The following is a 22,500-nucleotide window of genomic DNA, read 5'->3' as shown; positions in this document are numbered from 1 at the left end:
TCTGACGCTAAGCGCTCGCGCAACTTTTTTAGCTTTCATTTGCACTCGATGACATGCAGCCTGTGGCTACATACACCCGTTTAAAAAGCACAGTGTGAAAAAGCAGTGCATTGTGGGCCAAAACCTTCCCTCATAACTGACTGAACTCTAAACCAAAGTGACGCTGCATATCTGAGCCGTGGATTTTTGAGGACCCCAATACGCATGGCGTGCATTAAACCAAACGCAGAGGAGATCTTACCTGTTTATGAGAGGGAAGAGGGACACCAGCAGGTACACTGAAGGGTACCACTTCAGCGGCCGAATCTCCTCTGCCAGGGACACCTGGGGACAGAGGAGAGCAGCCTGTCAGAGCCGCTCATGATTCCTCACCCCCCACACCCATAAATACCCACACACACCCACACACAACCACACATACCCATACACAACCAAACACACCCATAAATACCCACACACAACCACACACATCCATACTCACCCATACACAACCAAACACACCCATACACACGCATACTCACCCCCCACACCCATAAATACCCACACACACCCGCACCTGTACACCCTCACACACACCTATACACCCACACACACCCATAAATAACCACACACACCCATACACAACCACACACACCCATACTCACCCAAACACAACCAAATACAAACATACTCACCCACACACACCTACACACAAGTGCACACACACACATAACCGTACACATGCACACACTCCCACACAGCTATACCCAACCACACACACCTCCACATACACACACAACCATATAAACACACCTACACCCACAAACACACACACAGACTGCACACATACACACACATACAAACCCGCACATACATACTGTACACACACACACACACATCAACACAACCATAGAGAGAGAGAAATGCGCAAATTCGGAACTTGCAAGAGGTATTTTTATTTTTGTTGGGTATTTGTCACAAATGTTACCGTCCGCTGGTGAAACAAGCGATTTCAACTGAACTGAAAGTGTGAAAGAGAGAGAGATAGTGGTCTCAAGGTGAAAAAAATTCAATAGGACGGAGCATGAAGGAAACCGTAAGTTCAGAGAGAGGAAAAGAGTGAAAGAGACGGAAATAAAGACGGAGAGAGAGAGAGCGCAGGAGAGAAGGCACAAGAAAGGGAGAGAGGCAGACAGCGCAGGAGAAAGGGAGAGAGAAAGAGAGCGCGGGAGAGAGAGAGACAGAGAGCGCAGGAGAGAGAGAGAGAGAGACAGAGAGCGCGGGAGAGAGAGAGAGAGACAGAGAGCGCGGGAGAGAGAGAGAGCTAGAGAGAGCGCAGGAGAGAGCGCTGTGCGGAGGTGTAGTAACACATCAAATGCTCCCCAGCCCGGGCGCTTCCGCCGCCGCTTCCTGCCACAAAAGGAGCGCTTTAATGAACAGCGAAGCGCGCCGCTCCCGCCGGCACGGTCCCGCCGGCGGCCCGGCGAGAAGAAAGAGCGGCGCCGGCGCCTCGGTCCGGAGGAGGCGGCCCTCGAACGCCAGCCGGCTCTCCGCCCCGGATCAAACGCGGCGGAGCCCCCCCCCGGCCCCCCCCCCGGCCCCCCCCCGCTCCTCTCGCACCGCCCCGCCGTACGTACGGCAGCCCGCTCTGCGGCGCGCGCTCCCGACACATCAAACGCACCGGCGAAAAGAGAGAAAAAAAACGGGGACAGAATTTTTTTAATGAAAATGGGGGGAAAAAAAAGAAAAAAGAAAGAAAGAAAAGAAGAAAAAAAAAACCCAGGGACTTGATTGTGCGAGGGGGAACAATGAGTCTTTTTCTGCGGCCTTTAATCTCCGCCACTCCGCGTCTGGCCCGCTGAGCCCTTGTGTGAGCTCGGCCTTTCTACTTAAACGCTCGTTGACTCGGGCCTGCGGCTGATCATTAACGCGATCGCTAGCGCTGCGGTAGCGCTGCTCCTCCGCGGCCCCGCTCGGGGCTCACTGTGAACAGCAGCGCTCGCCCTATAAGGACGCCCCAGAGCTCCGCCCCAGAGCTCCGCTCCAGCGCTCCGCCCGAGCTTGTGCGCTCCGGCCGCTCATAACGCCCGCCCCAGAGCTCCGCTCCAGCGCTCCGCCCCAGCTCGCGCGCTCCGGCCGTCGGGTGCGTCTGCAGCGGTGGGATAAAGCACGGATGCAGGAACGCGCCGCGACAGATTCCTTTCAGCCCACTCGATCCCACACCCTCTTCACCTCCGGGCACCATTTAAAACACCCACAAGTCCACAGCGCTTCATCTGAATGACTGACTGAGCAGAAGAAAATCTATTTAAAAACAAGACCGGGTTAAAGCCTGGTGTATGGCTGGACCTAACGCACGCGATCCAGCCGACCAACGGTGCGACTTCATAATTGAGCCGACCAATGGTGTGACTTCATCACTCACTCAGTCAGTCACAGACATTCGCGTTTGTAGGTCCAGCCAAACATATCATTCGTTCTCTCATTTCTTCCAGTGGCACAATAAAAATGGAGGTGTGATGTTCTGGGCACTGCTGCAGGTTTGGGTGTTGTGTCTAACGGGTATAATAAGGGTCGGGGGTCTGCTGGCCCCAGGTGAACGGGGGTACAACAAGGACGCCTCCTCGGGAAGTCCGATGCGTCCCTCGGCATTCTGGGAAGCTGGCAGACACAGGGCGAGGATTAGCGTTAGCATGCACTTTTTGTTTAACGTTTTGGGCGAGAGCAAACCGCTTTGCATTAGCCCAGCACATCTTCATTACAGTATCGCCTTTCTTTCCCTCTTTTTCCCTTAAACCTGAGGCGGTAGGAAAGATCCAAGCCACGTGAAATGCTTCCAGGGAAAAACCGTCATCACTGTTATCTACTTGGCGTAGATAAAGACAGCCAATCAGCAGCAAGGTCATACACTTTCCATGTGATCATGCGATGTGTTTTTGTGAATCACATGGAAGCTGCAGGGCCTCACTCTTATCAACACCCAATAGTTAACAGTGGTGAAGTTTTTCCCCAAAAAACTTGTCGCACAGCCTCTTACATTTGGATGTTTACTGCCACATCAGGTATAATTAAAGAAAAAAGACAAAACTAAAAAAAAAAAAAAAAACGACACCATTTGTTGGCAATGACCATTACTGCATTTGATAATTATCAGTACTACATTACATTACATTACAGGCATTTAGCAGACGCTCTTATCCAGAGCGACTTACACAACTTTTTACATAGCACTTTACATTGTATCCATTTATACAGCTGGATATATACTGAAGCAATGCAGGTTAAGTACCTTGCTCAAGGGTACAACGGCAGTGTCCTACCCAGGAATCGAACCTGCGACCTTTCGGTTACAAGTCTAGTTCCTTACCCACTGTGCCACACTCCGTCCTCCGGTACTACATATCGCCCAGCCCTAACCACAAGCAGTAATGGCTGTGCTGTCCAGGGATAATCATGGGGGAAGGCAGGCATTTAGGGCCATGTGTGCTGATGCCTCTTCTACTCAAGGCTTGAGTGTGACCCCCCCCCCCCCACCCTGCTCCCCACCCCCGCCCTGCCAATCACAAGTGAGAGACTGGCCAACATGGAGATAAAGTCTCCACTATTCTTCAAACCATAATTTGCTCAGGCTTCCACTCACATTAGGAATAGAATACTCAGACTCAATCATATGAAGGGATGGTGCTGGCATCTTTACAAGATAGTGTGAACAAGAGAAAGGGACCTGCTGCATCCTAAACTGACTCCAATAAGGGAATCAGGTTAAAATCAGGGTAAAAATCCCAAAAGATGTCGCTGTTCTAAGCACAGGGTCCCAATGACACAGTGAGCCCAAAAGGGGTGGTATAACAATCCCAACACAAGAAACAGAGCTGACGCTGCTAGATGAGATCTAAAGCAGGTGTTTATAACCGCAAAAGCCTTTAGCTAGATGCAGCACTCCTGCCCTCCCACAAAGCGCTATGGGGTCTGTTAGCCTTTAGCTAGCTGTATCACATCTTCCCTACTAATGTATGCTATGGGGACTGTTAGCCTTTAGCTAGCTGTATCACATCTTCCCTACTAATGTATGCTATGGGGACTGTTAGCCTTTAGCTAGCTGTATCACATCTTCCCTACTAATGTATGCTATGGGGACTTTTAGCCTTTAGCTAGCTGTATCACATCTTCCCTACTAATGTATGCTATGGGGACTGTTAGCCTTTAGCTAGCTGTATCACATCTTCCCTACTAATGTATGCTATGGGGTCTGTTAGCCTTTAGCTAGCTGTATCACATCTTCCCTACTAATGTATGCTATGGGGATTGTTAGCCTTTAGCTAGCAGCATCATACATTCGCTACCAATTGTGCTTTTTCAAGGGAGAGGAGAGAAAGGACTGCAAACCGGCAGCATTACCTGGGAATTTTAATCCCACGCCATCACGATTTTCATTCCCCTCAGGCCGAACTGGCCAAGGCCAGCCGCACCAGGAGAACAATTTCTGGGATTCAGATGCGCTGTGTTTCGTGCCTGCTTTGCCGGAGGAGATGGGTTTCAGTTTACACACGTATGAAGAATGCTTCTGTGAGCGGAGAGCCAGGCAGGTCTGAAATATTGATTGCACTCAATGCACTCCATCGGCCTGCCTCTCTCTCTCTCTCTCCTTCTCTCTCTCACTCTCTCTCTCTGTCTACTTCCAGGTGCAGCCACAAGCAGTATGCACATTTTTCTCAGAAGAGTGGATATAAAAAAAATCACCTGCCTTCATTTAAATAAACAAACATCTCAAAGTAGCCCCCTCTCAAGCATGACATTTTAAAATGACTGTGAGATGTGAAGCATTTAAAAAGTTACACAGCTAAAATTTGCGATTACAGAGCAGCTGAAGCCTTTGAATTCTCCCATGCTGTCGTGAGTTTTGTGCGGTACGTCTCAGCGGAACTACAGATTGCAGATTTCAGGCTCAAATCCCACGAGGGGAACTACTGATGTAACCTCGTGCAAGATACTTAGCTCGTTTCAGCGAGTGTAAAGCTGTACGCACGGATAATGCAGATAATGGATGTTAAATGTAAATCATGTAAACCACACAGAGCAATGCGAAGCAATTAATAAAAACACAACATGTAAGCACTAAAATCGTGTAAAATTACAAAGTCTTTAAAATATTTCAGCTCGAAACCATTAGCGGTTCCAAATATCACCCGCATAACGTCTCTGTTAATTCATTTCTAATGAGGGCAGAATGGCAGAGGCAGCAATGTTCACATACCCGCGATCTACGCACATCCCAAACATTTAGGGACCCTATGCAATTCGCACACTTCACAAGGCATCTGCACCACCCTGCAGTTTGCATAGGTTGAGTTTTTTTAGCAGTGATTTTTACTATATTATTACCTAAAACGCACAATACGAGCAATGAAAATAATGGTGTTAGCACTTATTGTAGCCTACAAATGAAAAATGACTTCCGTATACATGGGCCTATAAACATGCAAACTTCTTTTGGATTCCTTGAATTACGGGATTGATAAGCATGGCAGGGGAGACATCTGTTGAAGGCTCATTTCACAGTATTTCGGATCTTCAAAATTACTTTTCGAAAGCGTCTGTAATTCAGACAGTCCCCAAGGAGTAAAATGCATGGCCAGAAATTGGACAGTGTAAGAGACTGATAGGCCAGTTGAGGGGCTTTTCAGTTGAAGATTGTGATGAAAGCCTAGTTTCCTATTATCAGTGGGGTACTAGTGATCATGGCAAAGTGGGGAAACCCAGAATAGATAATTAGTCCATCTCAAGGTATTTGTTTGTTATTTTCTGTATCAGCTGAATATTGTTTACCGTACTGTGAGATTAAAATGTAGAAGTTTACCACTTGGCCCCATACTTTGTTTTGGAGCCCTTTTTGCATTTTATTTGAAAGTACCAAATGTAACCTGCACAATAGTATAATCTCTCTTACAGCACCATCATTATAAAATCTTCATTGTGATAGGATTATAAATAACACAACCAAAATATTTGCCATTTATATAAACTAGATTAAATATCGGTAGGTAAAAGCAAACTAGTAATTTGAATTCATTTTAGATTCAGAGTAATTCTCACTTTGCTGGATGAAAAATTGAGGGTTTTCCGTTTATTCTCCGCAACAGCCATTTACCCTCTAGTGGCCCGCTACTCTTTTAATTCACAGTGAATTGCAATACTGTCGGGCATAGCTCGAATGGACATCTACCAGGTAAAATATATTTGCTAGTTAGTCTGGATTTCTGGATATACAATATAAAAATCCTCTAAAAGTGGTATCCGCAACAGACGGCATACTGTGGAAACGCGTAATTTCCTTCTCGACGCTGAACTAGAAAACGTAGCCTACCATTATACGTTTAATGATTTATATTAATGTCTAGCGTTGTACAAAAGACTGGCGAAAGGTAAAAGTAACAACGTCAGTTAGCAGAAATGTATGACTTAGAAACTGAAAAGAAAACCTTATTTAGACGTCTGGTTGCGTGACGCTATTTCAGTGTGACTGTAATTACGGCCCATTTAACGAACCACTGGACGTGTCCCAAATGCTTTGATCGCCCGCGCTCCCTCGGCGCGGTACCATAAAACACACGCAGCGTTCGAGTCAGTGGCAAAGTGAGCTAAGCAAGGCATGGAGAAACGGTCAATCGAACAAAGGTTCCACGCAAGAACATTCTCAGCGCTGCGGCCGCCGATTTCCTGCAGGCCGAGTAGGCGCGACCAACAATGCGCTACAGCATGGGCTATCAGATGATGATCAAATCAAGAAGACAAAAAGGACGATGGGGCGTTTCTGATTCAACTTGCCTTTTTTGTTTGTCTGGGGTAGGGGGTTTATGTCGAGGAGGGCGTTCCCTTAGCGCTAAGGGTCATCCTCATGGAAACGAACGGGGAACAGTTTTAAAAGCATGGGGCGGGGCGGCAGTCGATGCGTGACCGTGCAGTGATGCATAGAATAATGAGAGCAAGCTGCACTGCCCCGTTCCGCCGGCAATGTGTTTAAATAAACAACTCGAGGGTTGTGGTGGTGGGTGGTGATGGGGGACAGTAACTAAATGTCATATTTCTTTCTTTCACCAATCACCAATCAGCATGTAGGCTAGAGTTACTTATTCCGCTGGATATTACAAGAAAAGGCCAGCATTATAAACTAACAACGTGCTATTAATATCGATTGGTGGACTGACAGACTGCCTCATGGACCTGCTATAGCCGCTAAATTAGCCGTGTTCGAAAGAAAATCCAGAGTGTAAAGGCACAAGCCTAGCTGGAGGAGTGTCTTCAGCAAAAGAACAGTCATCACGCGACTAAGAGAGAAATAAACCCGGCTCGAGCCAGATTTGCGCTCGCGAAACTCTTACAAAAGATCCCCTGTGACGCAGGTCGTGCTGACCTAGCCTATTCGGTTTCTGTAATTAAACTGACTGTGAGCAGGTACTGCGACTGTGAGGTATGCCTGTGGCAAATAAGACACGGATGGGGGCTGCCTAGAAGAAAAAAGAATCATCATTTAAAAATCAATGTATATTGGAGGCTGACGTGACTTAATCTTAAACAATCTTAAATAATTATGCTAATATTTTTTAAATGACATTTCGTATTAATAAAACACTTGCGATTATTACAAACCCACTTACACTGAGATTTTACCAAAATATCAGCCTAACTTTGCAATATAGCAATTAAAGAACATTTTTCAAGTACCGATTTCTGCAAACAACTGTTAAATACCAGTAGCCAAGGTAACTTTTGTTATAAGTGTGTGTAATTTCTAAAGTCTCGTTTGCTTAAATAAGTCCTTTCGCGCATTGCATTAGCCTAAATAAATCTCCACTATCTTCAGATACAGCTACTGTCAAAGATCCTCTTTGGCAGACAGTAAGGAAATGGGAATTACAACGTAGGTCTGATAAATATTCCACAATTAACATATTAATAAAAAATCACCTCCTGCCTTCCACCGACAGTATCATGGCCAGAACCTAGCCTGGTCCTGTACAAGATCCTTGCGAACACCCAATTTTTAACATGAATCTAATGGCCGCTGTTGTGTAGGCAGAAACAAAATTGGCTTCACCTGGCCCCCATTGTAGACTATGGACTGTATGGTCATTTTCCATGGATTTACACATCATTCAGCCCAATGTCACAAAAATATCTCCAGTAATTCACAATAGCATTAGTCGATTAGTCGTGTGACGTCATTTACTGTACTCTTAAGCAATCTGCCTTTCATTTTATTTTTTTAAACAAACTGTGTATGTGAACAACCAGGAGTGAACAATGTACGCGCCGCCACGCCATTCCCTGCTTAGGTCGTTTTAGAATAAAGGAAAAGCTGTTTCTTATACTTTGCGCTTACATAAGCCGTATTTGAAACCATGCATATTATGTTTCTTGTGAAGACTCACCGGAATTTTACCGGAAATGCTTTTTAATAGCATTTAGTTTAAGGGGAAAATTTAACTTGAAACGGATATGGGAGTCCCTAGACAAATCACGTAGCGACGCACCGAAAAGGGTTTATATGCGTTATATTTCTTCTCTGCTTCCACCGCTTTGCAGCACAGCAGCAGCCAAACAGCTCTCGGGTCGCTATCAGTGCAATATGGAAATAAGGACAATCTGTGGATTGCTCGTGGGTTGGTGAACATCCGGCTCGAATACTAAATGAGAATCAGATTTTCTTTCTGTCCCCTCATTGTTCACGACCCCTTCTAGACTGTATGCTCGCGCAGCACGTAGCTTTTCCTGAATGCTGAAATAAAGAAAGATGCTCAAATATATCGCGCTGGTCTGAGGTGATTTATTTCAACGTGGAGATCACGTATCAGAGGTGGGACAAGCTTAATGTTCTTCCTCCCCCACACATTTCCCGCTGAAATTTCTGGAGGCTCTAAACACTCTTTACTTATTTATGCATCCCCGGGGTCACCACTGTCCGCCACACCCACCGGTAAAAGTCGGACGCATTTCACAAAGCTGGGAGCCTGGATGCAAAAGAAGGACCATTCTGACTGGAGTAACCTAGCAGAAAGCGCCGGTTAGAGAGATCCGACAATAGATAGCGGCAGCCAGCCGTGCTTTCAGCAGAGGTGCCTCCGGGAGGGAGGGACTCCCGCGCAAAAGCAGCAGCTTAGCCAGACATGTTCAAATAGTTGGGCATGCATAAAACTAGATGAGCCAGCACTACCTAGGTGGGCATTCACAATTGGGTGTGGTGATTCAGCCAAGATAATTGGGTGGGCCAGGTTGCTATGTTTAGGAGGCTGTTGCCCACCCAGGCCCACCATGCCTATGCTAGTCCTCAAGAGATGAGCCTTTAAACTCTGGATTTCTTTTCTGCAATGCGGTGTGCAGTGCCATAGCGTTATGGGCTGTGCAAAAGGTAGGCGGCCAGCGCTAGCGCACAATTCATTTTCAAAGGGACAGAGATGCAAGGTGGCAAAATGCAAGCGGTGTAGCTAGCAGTGCACCCAAAATAAGCCAGCTGTCTCCCGTACGCCTGCTGGCAGAACACAGTGCAAGGGGTAAAATACACATTTCTCTGGGATTCCTGACAGTGGTACTGCTTGCCATAAAGGTCCATGGGATAGGGCAGGGATCTCAAACTCAAATCCAGGAGGTCCGCTGTGTCTGCTGGTTATTAATGTGTTCCTGCACAAGAGCTTGATTTAAGTCATTGATTGGCCAAATAGTCTACAGGCCTTATTTTGAAGGCCTAAATTGGCTGCTGATGAAAAGGAAATCACAAAAAGCTGAGACTGCAGCCCTCCAGCACTGGAGTTTGGGACCGACAGGGCACTGCTCCTCTATCCTGTACACTACAGCATGAAAACTGTATGGTCTGTGAATAGGCAGACAAAGTGCATTCTGCATATTATCTTAACTGAAATAATCTGATCAAACAGACAACGTGTATTTAATTGGTAATTACAATTACACGAATAGCTTGTTTTCCTTTAAAAACAAAGGACATTGAGTTTGATTTAATAAAGCTAATCACAGCACAATGCTGTTGCCTGCTACCACAACTGCAAAACCATGTTTGAGTGGACAACACCGTCGCCTTGCTGTTCTACGCACGGGAAGCGCCTGAACTCCTGCTGACAGTTGCCGTGTGCAGAGATGCAGCCAGTCCATTACTTCCTCTATGGAGCGAGAGACCGGGGATCCGCGATATACACCCCGCCACGTTCAGATGCAAGGTTACCTTTCCCCTGCAGCTGTGTCTAAGGATTTACACAGCCGGGGTGTCCAGCGTCCCAACTTTCATAGCCACGTTCCCTTTCATGACGGTAATTAGGCTAATTTGCACGGGGATTGTACAAAGTATGGTTGGAAACACCAGCACGGTTTAGAGAAACAAAATGACGATTTAGGATTTAAACGCTACTTAGAGATGCATAACGGGGACTGACTTCGCAGTCACGGAAAGACATTCCCAAGCAGGAAAGACCGGAAGGTTAACCCGCCCCGCGACATCCATAATGACTATACAGACGCACGGGCACGAGAATCGTCGAACGTGGGAAGCATAATAATAAGGCAGCGCACGGTACTAACCTCCGTTACCAATCACGACGGGATTATTCGGTATTACTACGATTTCTGTCACTCCTGGGACTAAAATAACGCATTCATTACACCAGATTGCGCTGCGTTATTAAACAACCCCGATCTCTTCCTCCATAACTAAACCGTAAGGAAGCTCCGCGTGAAATTCATAAATGAGCTGCAGCACACGAAGTTTCTTCCATACACCGACCAGCCGAACCTTTTTATGAACTGAGGCTAATATGGCTGATCAGCAAGCAGCAAAGCCACCAGAATTCCACTGCGTCCATACAGTGGGTTACAGCCATCAAAGTAAGTACGTGTTCTATAACCTGCCTGACCCGAGTGTGCAAGTGTGTGACTGCAACATGCAGTTCCTGGCGTCTGATAATGTTCTGAGTGAATGTCCAAGATTCTACGCATGACTTGCGTGGCTGCGTAACTGCACAGATTTGAGTGTGCATGGTGTTTACCACTGTCAGTCAGTGCTCCATTCTGCCTTCATTTAGTATGTGTACATTTAGTGTCTTTTAGTGTGCCTGATTTGACACACTAAAATGTGTTTTATTTTGTGTGTGTGTGTAAGTGTGTGTGTGTGTGTGTACGCGTACATGTATGTGAGTGTGTACGTATTTTGAGCGTCTATGTGTGTATTTCAGCAAACCTTCAACAGTGGTGTGTTATGAATGTAATCTGTGCATGTTTAGGTTTTGCATTTTTATTAGTGCTTTAGTGATGTGATGTGCATATACTCACTGGTCGGTAAATGTCATCTGCCAGTCTAGCACTTTTAGTTGTATAAATGCACTTAAGTTCTCTAATTGTAAATTGCTTTGGATAAGAGCATCTGCTAAATGAACATGTCATCTGTGAGTGCATGCAAATGTGCATGTTTTGTGTGTGTGTGCATGTGTTTGTGCATTTTAATTATTTTTTATGCATCATATAATTTTTTTGTGATTATGCTAGTTTTGGCCATCCTTGTGTTGTATATGTATGTGTGTGCATTTGTGTGCATTTGTGTGTATCTGGGTAAGTGTGTTTGTGTGTGTGCTTGTCTGTGTGTGAGCGTGGGTGTGTGTAGGTGTGTCTGGGAGAGTGTGTGTGTGTGTTTATGTGTATCTGGATGTGTGTGTGTGTGTGCTTGTCTGTGTGCGCACATGGGTGTGTGAGTGTGACTGGGTTAGTGTGTGTGTCTGTATGTGTATGTGTTTATGTGTGTCTGAGTGAGTGAGTGTGTGTGTGTGTGTGAGAGCGTGTTTGTGAGTGTGTCTGTACGTGTGCGTGAGTGTGTCTGTGCGGGTGTGTGTGTGTGAGAGCGTGTGTGTGTGTGTGTGAGAGAGCGTGTGTGTGAGTGTGTCTGTGCGTGTGCGTGAGTGTGAGAGCGTGTGTGTGTGTGTGTGTGCGGGTGGGGCGCTGGCAGGCCCCAGGGGAGCCGTGCCCCGAGTGCAGGGGATCAGCTGAGAGCAGACGCAGCCCCCCCCCCCCCCCCCTCGCCCCCCCAGTCAGCCACGCGGTGTCAGAGCCCCGCGATTGACGGCCCTGATAACTGATGTGGCAGGCTGTGAATGCTGCCAACGTGCGTCAGAGCTCCCGCGAGCCTCGCTCGCCGCTCGCACTCCGGAAAGGGGGGGGGGGGAGGGGAGGGGAGGGGAGGGGCGGGGGGGGGGGGGGGAGAGAAAACACTAGCGGCAGCGGTTACAGACGCGCCCAGCAGGATTCTTCTCCCGTTTACACCTGCTGCTACAGGCGGAAGACGTTTCCCCCGAGTGGGCGTCTGCTTGTTTCCTGAGTGAGTCATCCTCACACACCACAGGCCTCTGGGCACACGGACACAGACGGCGTGTGCTCCCTCTTCCCCCCCCCCCCCCCCCCCCCCCTTCTCTCTCCCACTCTTTGTCTTTTCCTGTCCCTCTACCCTGCTCTCTCTCCCTCTCTCCTTCTCTCCACTCTTTTACTCTCCGTTCCTCTCTCATATTCTCCCTGTCTTTCAAATTCAAATTCATGTCCTCTCTTTTTCCCTCATTTACTCATCGGTCTGTTTTATTCCTCCCTCTTTCCTCTCCTCTCCTTATCTCTCCTTTTGTCTCCGTGGTGCCCTCTCTTGAGAGAGGGTTTTTGGAAAACACGGGCCTGGGGGGCTGGTCAGTCTTAATGAGGGTAAACACAACAATTATTAGCATTTCACTTTCCGCTAGACTTTATTTACCAACACATCCATCTTTGATGAAGTATAATGGGGGAATTATCTCTGCAAATATTTACAGTCGATTACACCTGTGTTCTCTACGGGGACTTCTTCAATTTTTTCCCCCTGAAATCTGAAGTGTGGGGTCCGTGGGTTGTGGCCCTGGCAGGCTGGAGAGCTGGCCAGTGTGCCTGAAGGCTGCAGGTTCGAGTCCCTGGGAAGCCTCAGCCCCAGCCCCAGCGCAGGCCTGGCTTCACCACCCTCCCCCAGCCCTCAGTAAAGACACGCACTGCACACGCGCTGCGGCTCGCTCCGGCGCCACGGCGACCACAAGCCTACCAGCAACCGCTGAAGCTCTGGAGAATTCGTTTAAAAAAAATAAAAATAAAAAAAAGCGAAAACGGCAGAAAAACATTAGAAAAGGATCTGAAGTGGGAACCGTGTGGCATTAGAGCCGTCCCCCTTCCGGCTCGCCTGTGACTCCTGCCTCGCCTTAAAACGCGGGTCTGAACCCGACGGGCGCCGTGCGTTTTTGCGATCAGAGCCGACCCGGTTCCGGCTGCGGCAGCCTCGTTCCGAGCGCGGACGGGAACCCGAAACGTCTCTTGCGCGTCGCGGCGCGCGCGCTCATTAATATTCATCAGCTTCCCCGCCGTTGCGCTATTCGGTGTTTGAAGGCTGGCTGCTGCATTATTCAGAGGACCTAGTGTATGGGTGGGATTTAAGGTTAAGTGTGCTGTAGCAGGACAGCACGGGGGGGGCGGGGGTGGGGGGGGGCGGACTGCCCTTGGCCCAATCAGGGTACCCCCTCCTGCGCTGCATCCCGTTTGCCGCGGCGATCCGATTCCGACGCACGCTGCGTGCGCCGGTGTCACATTTCAAGGTCTTGGCGAGCGCGCTCACCCTTCAGGAGGAAATGAGGTAATCAATTAAAGCCGTTTGCCGCCGCCGCCCTTTAATAACCCCGGCCGTAAAGGCAGGCGCTAGATCACTATCTATCAGAGCTGTCTGTTCCCCCGGCTCCGCGGGCCAGGCCGCCGCGACGCCACGCTAATGTCGGGGATTTGCAGGCGACCCCGGCCGCCAAGCGCACGGGGGTGGGGGGGTGGGGGGGTGGGGGCGGCGTGTGCTCCAGACTCTCATCTCCTGTTCTCGTTTTCTTTGAAACGGTTTGAGATGCCGTAATTCCTCCTAATCTGCCGCTGGGAGGGAAGCAGGCGGGGAGGGGGGGAGGAGGGGGGGAGGGAGGGGGGGAGGGAGGGGGGGGGGGAGTGGCCCCGGCGACTGCGAGGGGGACCGGAGCGTGACGGCGGATCAGATGGTTTCCGCTGATCCCGCGCCAGCCGCGCGTCTGATACCCCGGGCCCCCGCCATCGCTGCTTCCTTTAATTATCCGCCGCGCATCTGGGGCCAGACCGGAGCTTTAATTACAAAGGGAGCCGCCGCTACGTTAGCGCTATGCTAGCACTGCGTTAGCGCCGCCGTGCATTCTCACGGAGCTCCGCCGGTAAAGAGCCGCCCGGAAGAGCCTGGCGGTTTATGGCGGGTTTTAATAACAGACGGAAAACGAGTCTCAGCGGCGCACAGCGCAGAACAGCATGAGACCCCGAGCAGTATGACTGCCAAACAGGCAGAACAGCACGGATCCAGAGCAGTATGACTGCCAGACAGGCAGAACAGCACGGATCCAGAGCAGTATGACTACCAGACAGGCAGAACAGCGTGAGACCCAGAGCAGTATGACTGCCAGACAGGCAGAACAGCGCAGACCCAGAGCAGTATGACTGCCAAACAGGCAGAACAGCGCAGACCCAGAGCAGTATGACTGCCAGACAGGCAGAACAGCGCGGATCCAGAGCAGTATGACTGCCAGACAGGCAGAACAGCGCAGATCCAGAGCAGTATGACTGCCAGACAGGCAGAACAGCGCAGACCCAGAGCAGTATGACTGCCAAACAGGCAGAACAGCGCAGACCCAGAGCAGTATGACTGCCAGACAGGCAGAACAGCGCAGACCCAGAGCAGTATGACTGCCAGACAGGCAGAACAGTGCGAGACCCAGAGCAGTATGACTGCCAGACAGGCAGAACAGCGCAGATCCAGAGCAGTATGACTGCAAGACAGGCAGAACAGCGCGGATCCAGAGCAGACTGACTGCCAGACAGGCAGAACAGCGCAGATCCAGAGCAGTATGACTGCCAGACAGGCAGAACAGCGCAGATCCAGAGCAGTATGACTGCCAGACAGGCAGAACAGCGTGAGATCCAGAGCAGTATGACTACCAGACAGGCAGAACAGCGCAGACTCAGAGCAGTATGACTGCCAGACAGGCAGAACAGCATGAGACCCAGAGCAGTATGACTGCCAGGCAGGCAGAACAGCGCAGACCCAGAGCAGTATGACTGCCAGACAGGCAGAACAGCACGAGACCCAGAGCAGTATGACTGCCAGACAGGCAGAACAGCACGAGACCCAGAGCAGTATGACTGCCAGACAGGCAGAACAGCGTGGATCCAGAGCAGTATGACTGCCAGACAGGCAGAACAGCGCGGATCCAGAGCAGTATGACTGCCAGACAGGCAGAACAGCGTGAGATCCAGAGCAGTATGACTACCAGACAGGCAGAACAGCGCAGACCCGGAGCAGTATGACTGCCAGACAGGCAGAACAGCGCGAGACCCAGAGCAGTATGACTGCCAGACAGGCAGAACAGCGCAGATCTAGAGCAGTATGACTGCCAGACAGGCAGAACAGCGCAGATCTAGAGCAGTATGACTGCCAGACAGGCAGAACAGCGCAGACCCAGAGCAGTATGACTGCCAGACAGGCAGAACAGCGCAAGACCCAGAGCAGTATGACTGCCAGACAGGCAGAACAGAGCAGATCCAGAGCAGTGTGACTGCCAGACAGGCAGAACAGCGCAGATCCAGAGCAGTATGACTGCCAGACAGGCAGAACAGCGCAGACTCAGAGCAGTATGACTGCCAGACAGGCAGAACAGCGCGAGACCCAGAGCAGTATGACTGCCAGACAGGCAGAACAGCGCAGATCTAGAGCAGTATGACTGCCAGACAGGCAGAACAGCGCAGACTCAGAGCAGTATGACTACCAGACAGGCAGAACAGCGTGGATCCAGAGCAGTATGACTGCCAGACAGGCAGAACAGCGCAGATCTAGAGCAGTATGACTGCCAGACAGGCAGAACAGCATGAGACCCAGAGCAGTATGACTGCCAGACAGGCAGAACAGCGCGAGACCCAGAGCAGTATGACTGCCAGACAGGCAGAACAGCGCGAGACCCAGAGCAGTCTCCCTAAAAACACCAAATCCCCTATCACAAAAACTAAACCATATGAATACACAGTAAAATACTCACTCTTACTGAGCACATCTGGGCCCTATTGTTCTCATATGTGTGCTGTTAGAGTTGAATTAACAATGGACATTTTGGGATGAGAAAGGACAGCTTACCAAAACTTTAAGTACATCATTGCAAAATAAAATCTCACTCATTCCACAGCACATAAAATGATTAAAATTTCCTTTTCCTCAGTCTATAGGCAGCCCTTAAATTCACGATATCAACATTAAGATGCAGCTAGCCCGTGATTATTTTAGTCTAAATAAAACGCCTGTGTTAGTACCCACAAAGAACCATATTTCATATCCTTAACAACAAAGAAACAAGAATCTCAGACAGAAGGCAGAAATCTATGAAAATATTGCAAGGCTGCACATGGATTTCAGGTTTTGTTGATTTAAATTAGGTGCAATTACATGTCAGTGTTAAACACCAAATTGGCTATTAAATTAAATGGTGTCAGAGGGCAGTGTAAAGAGTTGGTTTTTACGATTCTTAAAGCATGAGACAATGAGAGAGACCAGCTTCCTTAAAGGGAATGCACTTTAAGGACAGTTTCGGGGTTCATGCAGGGCTCCCCTGGCATACCCCCCACACGCTGCCCCCTGCAGACCAGCCGCGTGTGGCTGTCCGGCTGGGCTGGGACCCACACACACCCCAGGCTGCTATAGCACCACACCTTTGGAAAGCCTCTGAAAAAATATGTCTTCTTGTGCATGCAGCTCATGTACATTTAATATAGCCGAGGAAAGGAAATTAAATTCTTTCTTCAGCAAAACACACACACATGCGCGCGTGCACACAGACACACACACACTCACACACACACTCCCCGAGGGGAGAAAAAAGTGTGTGTGACCCGCTTCTGATGAATACATCACTGACGCCTGGCAACCAAATCACAATAATTAAGATTCAATGCCTGCAAACTGCCGGCTCTGTAGATATGGGAGCCAACGACTGTGCTGAGCGCCAGCGTTTAACCACCTGTGCTCCAGACAGGCTGCAGGCTGAGCAGCCCCCTGCTACGCACACGCGTCCCCGCAATGCACAAAGACACGAGCGCGCATGCGCGTCCCCGCAATGCACAAAGACATCAGCAAGCATGCGTGTCCCCGCAATGCACAAAGACACGAGCGAGCATGCGCGTCCCCGCAATGCACAAAGACATGAGCGAGCATGTGCGTCCCCACAATGCACAAAGACACGAGCGAGCATGCGCGTCCCCGCAATGCACAAAGACATGAGAGAGCATGCACGTCCCCGCAATGCACAAAGACAGGGCGTGCATGCGCGTCCCCGCAATGCACAAAGACATGAGCAAGCACGCGTGTCCCCACAATGCAAAAAGACATGAGCAAGCACGCGTGTCCCCGCAATGCACAAAGACATGAGCAAGCATGCGTGTCCCCGCAATGCACAAAGACACGAGCGCGCATGCGTGTACCCGCATTGCACAAAGACATGAGCAAGCATGCATGTCCCCACAATGCACAAAGACATGAGCAAGCACGCGTGTCCCCGCAATGCACAGACATGAGCGCGCATGTGCGTCCCCACAATGCACAAAGACATGAGCAAGCATGCGTGTCCCCGCAATGCACAAAGACATCAGCAAGCATGCGCGTCCCCGCAATGCACAAAGACACGAGCGAGCATGCGCGTCCCCGCAATGCACAAAGACATGAGCGCGCATGCGCGTCCCCGAAATGCACAAAGACATGAGAGAGCATGCACGTCCCCGCAATGCACAAAGACAGGGCGTGCATGCGCGTCCCCGCAATGCACAAAGACATGAGCAAGCACGCGTGTCCCCGCAATGCACAAAGACATCAGCAAGCATGCGCGTCCCCGAAATGCACAAAGACACGAGCGCGCATGCGTGTCCCCGCAATGCACAAAGACACGAGCGCGCATGCGTGTCCCTGCAATGCACAAAGACATGAGCGAGCATGCGCGTCCCCGCAATGCACAAAGACACGAGCTAGCACGCGTGTCCCCGCAATGCACAAAGACACGAGCGCACACACGCGTCCCCGCAATGCACAAAGACATGAGCGAGCATGCGTCCCCGCAGGACTAGATGGGGCTACGACGCACAGCGCAGGGCAGTCAAGAGTCGAGCTTTTGGGGAAGACGGGGGGAGGGGAGGGCGTGTCTCCTGCTCTTCCTGCCAACTCAAACGCATCATCTTAACGCCATTAACACCGGAGAGGAGCTGGGACAGGGGTGTGGCCACCCTGCCTGTGTAAAATCAATGCCTGCAGTCAATATCCAACCCGGCAACTTCCAGCTGACACCGATGCCATTACGATCCATTTTGAAAAAGGAAAAAGAAAAAAAAAATGGGAAAGATTGAAATGACATTCGGAATTTGACATGACCCCCGAGCAGTACTGAGCGTTGAAGTGAGCGAGGCAGGAGCCGCAAAGTGCGAACGGAACAGCGCGAGCGTTTTCGCACATACGTTTTTAATATATTGCCTTTTTAATATATATTTTAATATATAGTGTCTGAAATTGGGTGCGAAAGCGTTAATACGTGCGTGAGTGAGCACTTTCACGCGTGCGGTGTGCATATACGTGTGCGCACGTGCATGCCTGCATGAGCACGAGTGTGTCCGTGAATGTGTGTGTGTGTGTGTGTGTGTGTGTGTTTTGAGATCGTGCCACGTCCGAGCAGCTGGCTCGCGGGCAGCGGAGCAGTCTGTCCCCGTTGCCGTGGCAGCAGCAGCCGGTTTGGCGGGCCGTCGCCGCGGCGCTGGCGCTCAGACGGGCGGGTTTTTTTTTCGGGGGCAGAGTCTGGGTTGCGTAACCGCCGCGGCGCGGGAGACGAGCGGCTGGCACGGCGGGCGGGCCGGGACAGGGCCGGGGCGGGGGGGAGAGCGAGCCTGTCGTTTGTCACGGGCGGCCGCCGCGGCGACGACAGCGCGATCCATCAGCCTGCCCTGGAGCGCTCGCGGCTGCCTCGCGCCCGCCGCTCGCCAGAGACCACGCCGGGGTCCGTGCCGGCTGCCGCTCCCCCCCCCCCGCCCCGCCCCCCCCACAGAAAGGATAAAAACAGCCCCGCCGCTCTCCTCAGCTCCGCGTCGATCCCACAAAATCCCCCCCCCCCCCCCCAAAAAAAAACACGCGGCACTCCCACCCGACGTCTGCTGTCCCGTCCCCGAGCGGGGCCCGAGCTGGCGGAGCGAAGCGCGCGGGGGAGGGGGCGTGCGACCTTTAGAGCGCACGCTCTCTCTCCTGTGGTAAAATGGAGGCGGCGAGGGGGGCTGATGGATGAGGGGAGAGCGGAGCGCGGCGGAAGGGGAAGGCTGCGATAATGGCGCGCTTGTAGTTAGCGGCTCATTAATGCGAGCGGCGCTGGAGGTTATTAAGCTGCAGTTAAACGCTCCCCCCCTCCTGGGGGGGGCGGGGGTGGAGGGGGGGGGTGGGGGGGGGGGGGGGGGGGGGGGGGGCGGCGGAGGAGGAGGCGGACTCCAGTCTCGGGACGCGCCGACATTAGTATTCCCCCACAGGCCCCGCTCTCCACTGCGCCTCGATCCGCTCCCCACTCTGTGTGTGTGCGTGCGTGTGTGTGTGTGTGTGTGTGCGCGTGTGCGTGTGTGTGCGTGTGTGTGAGAAACAGGGTGTGCGTAGGTGTGTGAGACTGCAAGTCTGTACAGCTGTGTGTTGTTGTGTGTGTGTGTGTGAGACTGCAAGTCTGTATAGCTGTGTGCGTTGCTGTGTGTGTGTGCGCGTGTGTGAGAAACAGGGTGTGCGTAGGTGTGTGAGACTGCAAGTCTGTACAGCTGTGTGTTGTTGTGTGTGTGTGTGTGTGTGAGACTGCAAGTCTGTATAGCTGTGTGCGTTGCTGTGTGTGTGTGGGCGTGTGTGTGTACGCGCGTGCGTGCGTATGTGCGCGTGGGGATGTATATCTGTACAACTGCGTGTGTGTGTGTGAGAGAGTGCATGAGACAGTGTGTGTGTGTGTGTGTGAGAAACAGGGTGCGCGTAGGTGCGTGAGACTGCACGTCTGTACAGCTGTGTGTGTGTGTGTGCGCCTGTGTGTGCGTGTGCGCGCGCGTGTGCGTGTGTATGTGCGTGTGTGCGCGTGAGGATATATATCTGTAAAACTGCGTGCGTGTGTGAGAGAGTGCATGAGACAGCGTGTGTGTGTGTGTGAGAGAACGCATGAGATGGGAATTTTGATGATTTTCAGTGATTTCATTTGCGTTTGGAACGTTGCTTGTTGCCAGCGCGACGAGAGAACGTGACCGGTATCTGCTCAACCTGCATTACGCGCATCTCCGCAGAGCGCAACCTCCGGAGGCAGAATGCCGCAGCGCGAGCTGCTCAGGAATTTCCTGAAGCGTAGCCGCTCGCTTTAAGCGATGAGGCCGCGACGCCGGCCTTTATAACGCTGGAACGTCATCAGAAACCTCTGTATCTGAAACATCTTCATCACGCACAAAAACCTGTCTGTCAAAAAAAAGTGCAGGAAATGAATTATGCCTTTAACGTGCAAGTCATTTCCTGTATCCTTGAGGACCACGACAATGTTGGGAAAAAAAAAAAAAAGAGTCGCAACTGCTTCCAAAATACAGGCTGCGGGGCAAGGATTCAAGAAGCTATTATTACCCATAAAACAGCAAACTACCGAAGGTGCCACGTAAATGACTAAACTAATGCCGTTAATTCATTCGTGATTATTTTATTAATATTATAACATTTTTTAGAACTATCTAGTACTTGAGCAGTCGCTGCCTTTCAAGGACTCAAGTACTCGTACCCATCCCTTGTGTTCCTCAAATATGTGTGTGTGTGTGTGTGTGTGTCTGTCAGTGCAGCGTGCGTGACTGAGAACCTGTGCATGTATTCGTGTATCGATCGCGTTCATGTGAGAGCGCGCGTGCGTTTGCCTGTATTTGCACGTGTGTGTGTGTGTGTGTGTGTGTGTGTGTGTGTGTGTGTGTGTGTGTGTGTGCGTGTGCGCGTGCGGCGGTGAACAACCTTATCTCGCGCGCCGCGCTTCTCCTCGCGCTCCGGAGCCGAATGCTAATCTTTCCCCGGGCAAATATTCCGGGGGATTATTATTGCTCTTATTACGGTCTGATGATATTTATAGAGCGCCGCTCCTCCTGTTTACACACGTCCTCTCCCAGGAAGGCTGCCGGAGCTGGGCGCCGCCTCCTCCTCCTCCTCCTCCTCCTCCTCGTCTCCAGCGCGACGTTAGCGGCGCTGCAGAGCCCCCCCCCCACGCCCTCCAAACACGGCCCGCCGCCCAACGGAGCAGCCCAACGCTGGCCGCCGCTCCCCGGATCTGTATTCAGGGGGGCGCGCAGGATGGCGGGATGGCGGGATGGCGGGCGGCTCCGCTCCTCATTTCGATGTTGATGTATGCGGCTCCTGAGTCAGCGCGGCTGCCGCCCGCGGCCTGACTGCGTTATTGGCCCCGCCGCGTTCCTCAAGAACCAACCGCCTTTATTGCCTCCCCCCCTCCCCCCTCCACCTCCCCCCGCCTCCCTAACCCCCCCCCCCCCCCCATCTCCTCCCGCGCCCCCCCCCCGCCCCCCGCCCGTTTCGGAAGCCCTCCGGACAGTGCATTATTCATGCGGACTGAAAAGGGAGACAGGAGAACGGGGAAGGCGGCGGGGAGAGGGGGGAGGGGGGGGGGGTGAGGGGAGGGGAGGGGAGGGGGGGGGCTGTCATAGCTCCCGTGATTGAAGACCTGCGACGGATGTGCCAGGACGGCGCTTAATTAATCGATCGATTTGGGCGCGTGCGGGGAAGGTGCGACAGGGACGCGGCTAATTGAGAGCGCGCGTGTGAAAGCCCCCGGCTTTATCTAATTGTTTACAGCGGCGCGGAGCGTTTATCTGGCAGAGCGGAGCGGCCGCGGGCGGGGGGGGGGAGGGAGAGCGAGGGGCGGGGGGGGCTTTCGCGAGGAGCCAGCCACGGGCTGCTGTCATCGGCGTTTGTTATTTCCGCGAGGCTTCGGGCCGGTGGGCTGGAGCGGGGGGAGGGGGGTGGAGGGGGGGGGGGGCAGCAGGAAGGAGGCTTCGGCCGTAAATCCCGCTCATCTGTCCGGTTCCGCTCGGCTGCGGAGCGCGGGGGGGGGAGAGGAGGGGGGGGGGTCCACCCTCAGGACCGCGGCGTCTCTCTCTGAGCGCTCGGGCGCCCCCCCCCCGCCTCTTTCCGCTCTGCGCGTTTAGACACGGGCTCGTCTCCCGCCAAACACGGCTCCGCCTCTCCCCCGGATTATCGGGCGGGCTGGGGGGTGGGGGGGGGGTGGGGGGAGAGAGGGGAGGGGGGGGTCCCCCGGAGCTCCGAGCACTTCGGGCCCTGCGCTCGGCTCCGCGCACGAAGATGAAAGCGGAGCATTACAAAGCCGGCGGGGCTGTGAGGGGGCCGTGGGG

At 51.8% G+C, this 22,500-nt stretch overlaps 1 protein-coding gene across 1 annotated transcript in view; it reads right to left on the bottom strand.

Annotated features, from left to right (window-relative positions):
- si:dkey-100n23.5 overlaps positions 1–22,500 on the bottom strand; it is a 152,671-nt gene that overhangs the window by 37,802 nt on the left and 92,369 nt on the right. Inside the window, exon 16 of the mRNA XM_035408512.1 lies at positions 242–324. Coding sequence (XP_035264403.1) covers positions 242–324 — 83 coding nt within the window. The remainder of the gene's footprint in view (positions 1–241; positions 325–22,500) is intronic.

Source organism: Anguilla anguilla, chromosome 3 (assembly GCF_013347855.1).
Source record: "Anguilla anguilla isolate fAngAng1 chromosome 3, fAngAng1.pri, whole genome shotgun sequence".
NCBI classification, from domain to species: domain Eukaryota; kingdom Metazoa; phylum Chordata; class Actinopteri; order Anguilliformes; family Anguillidae; genus Anguilla; species Anguilla anguilla.
This window is presented reverse-complemented; position numbering and strand designations above follow the sequence as displayed.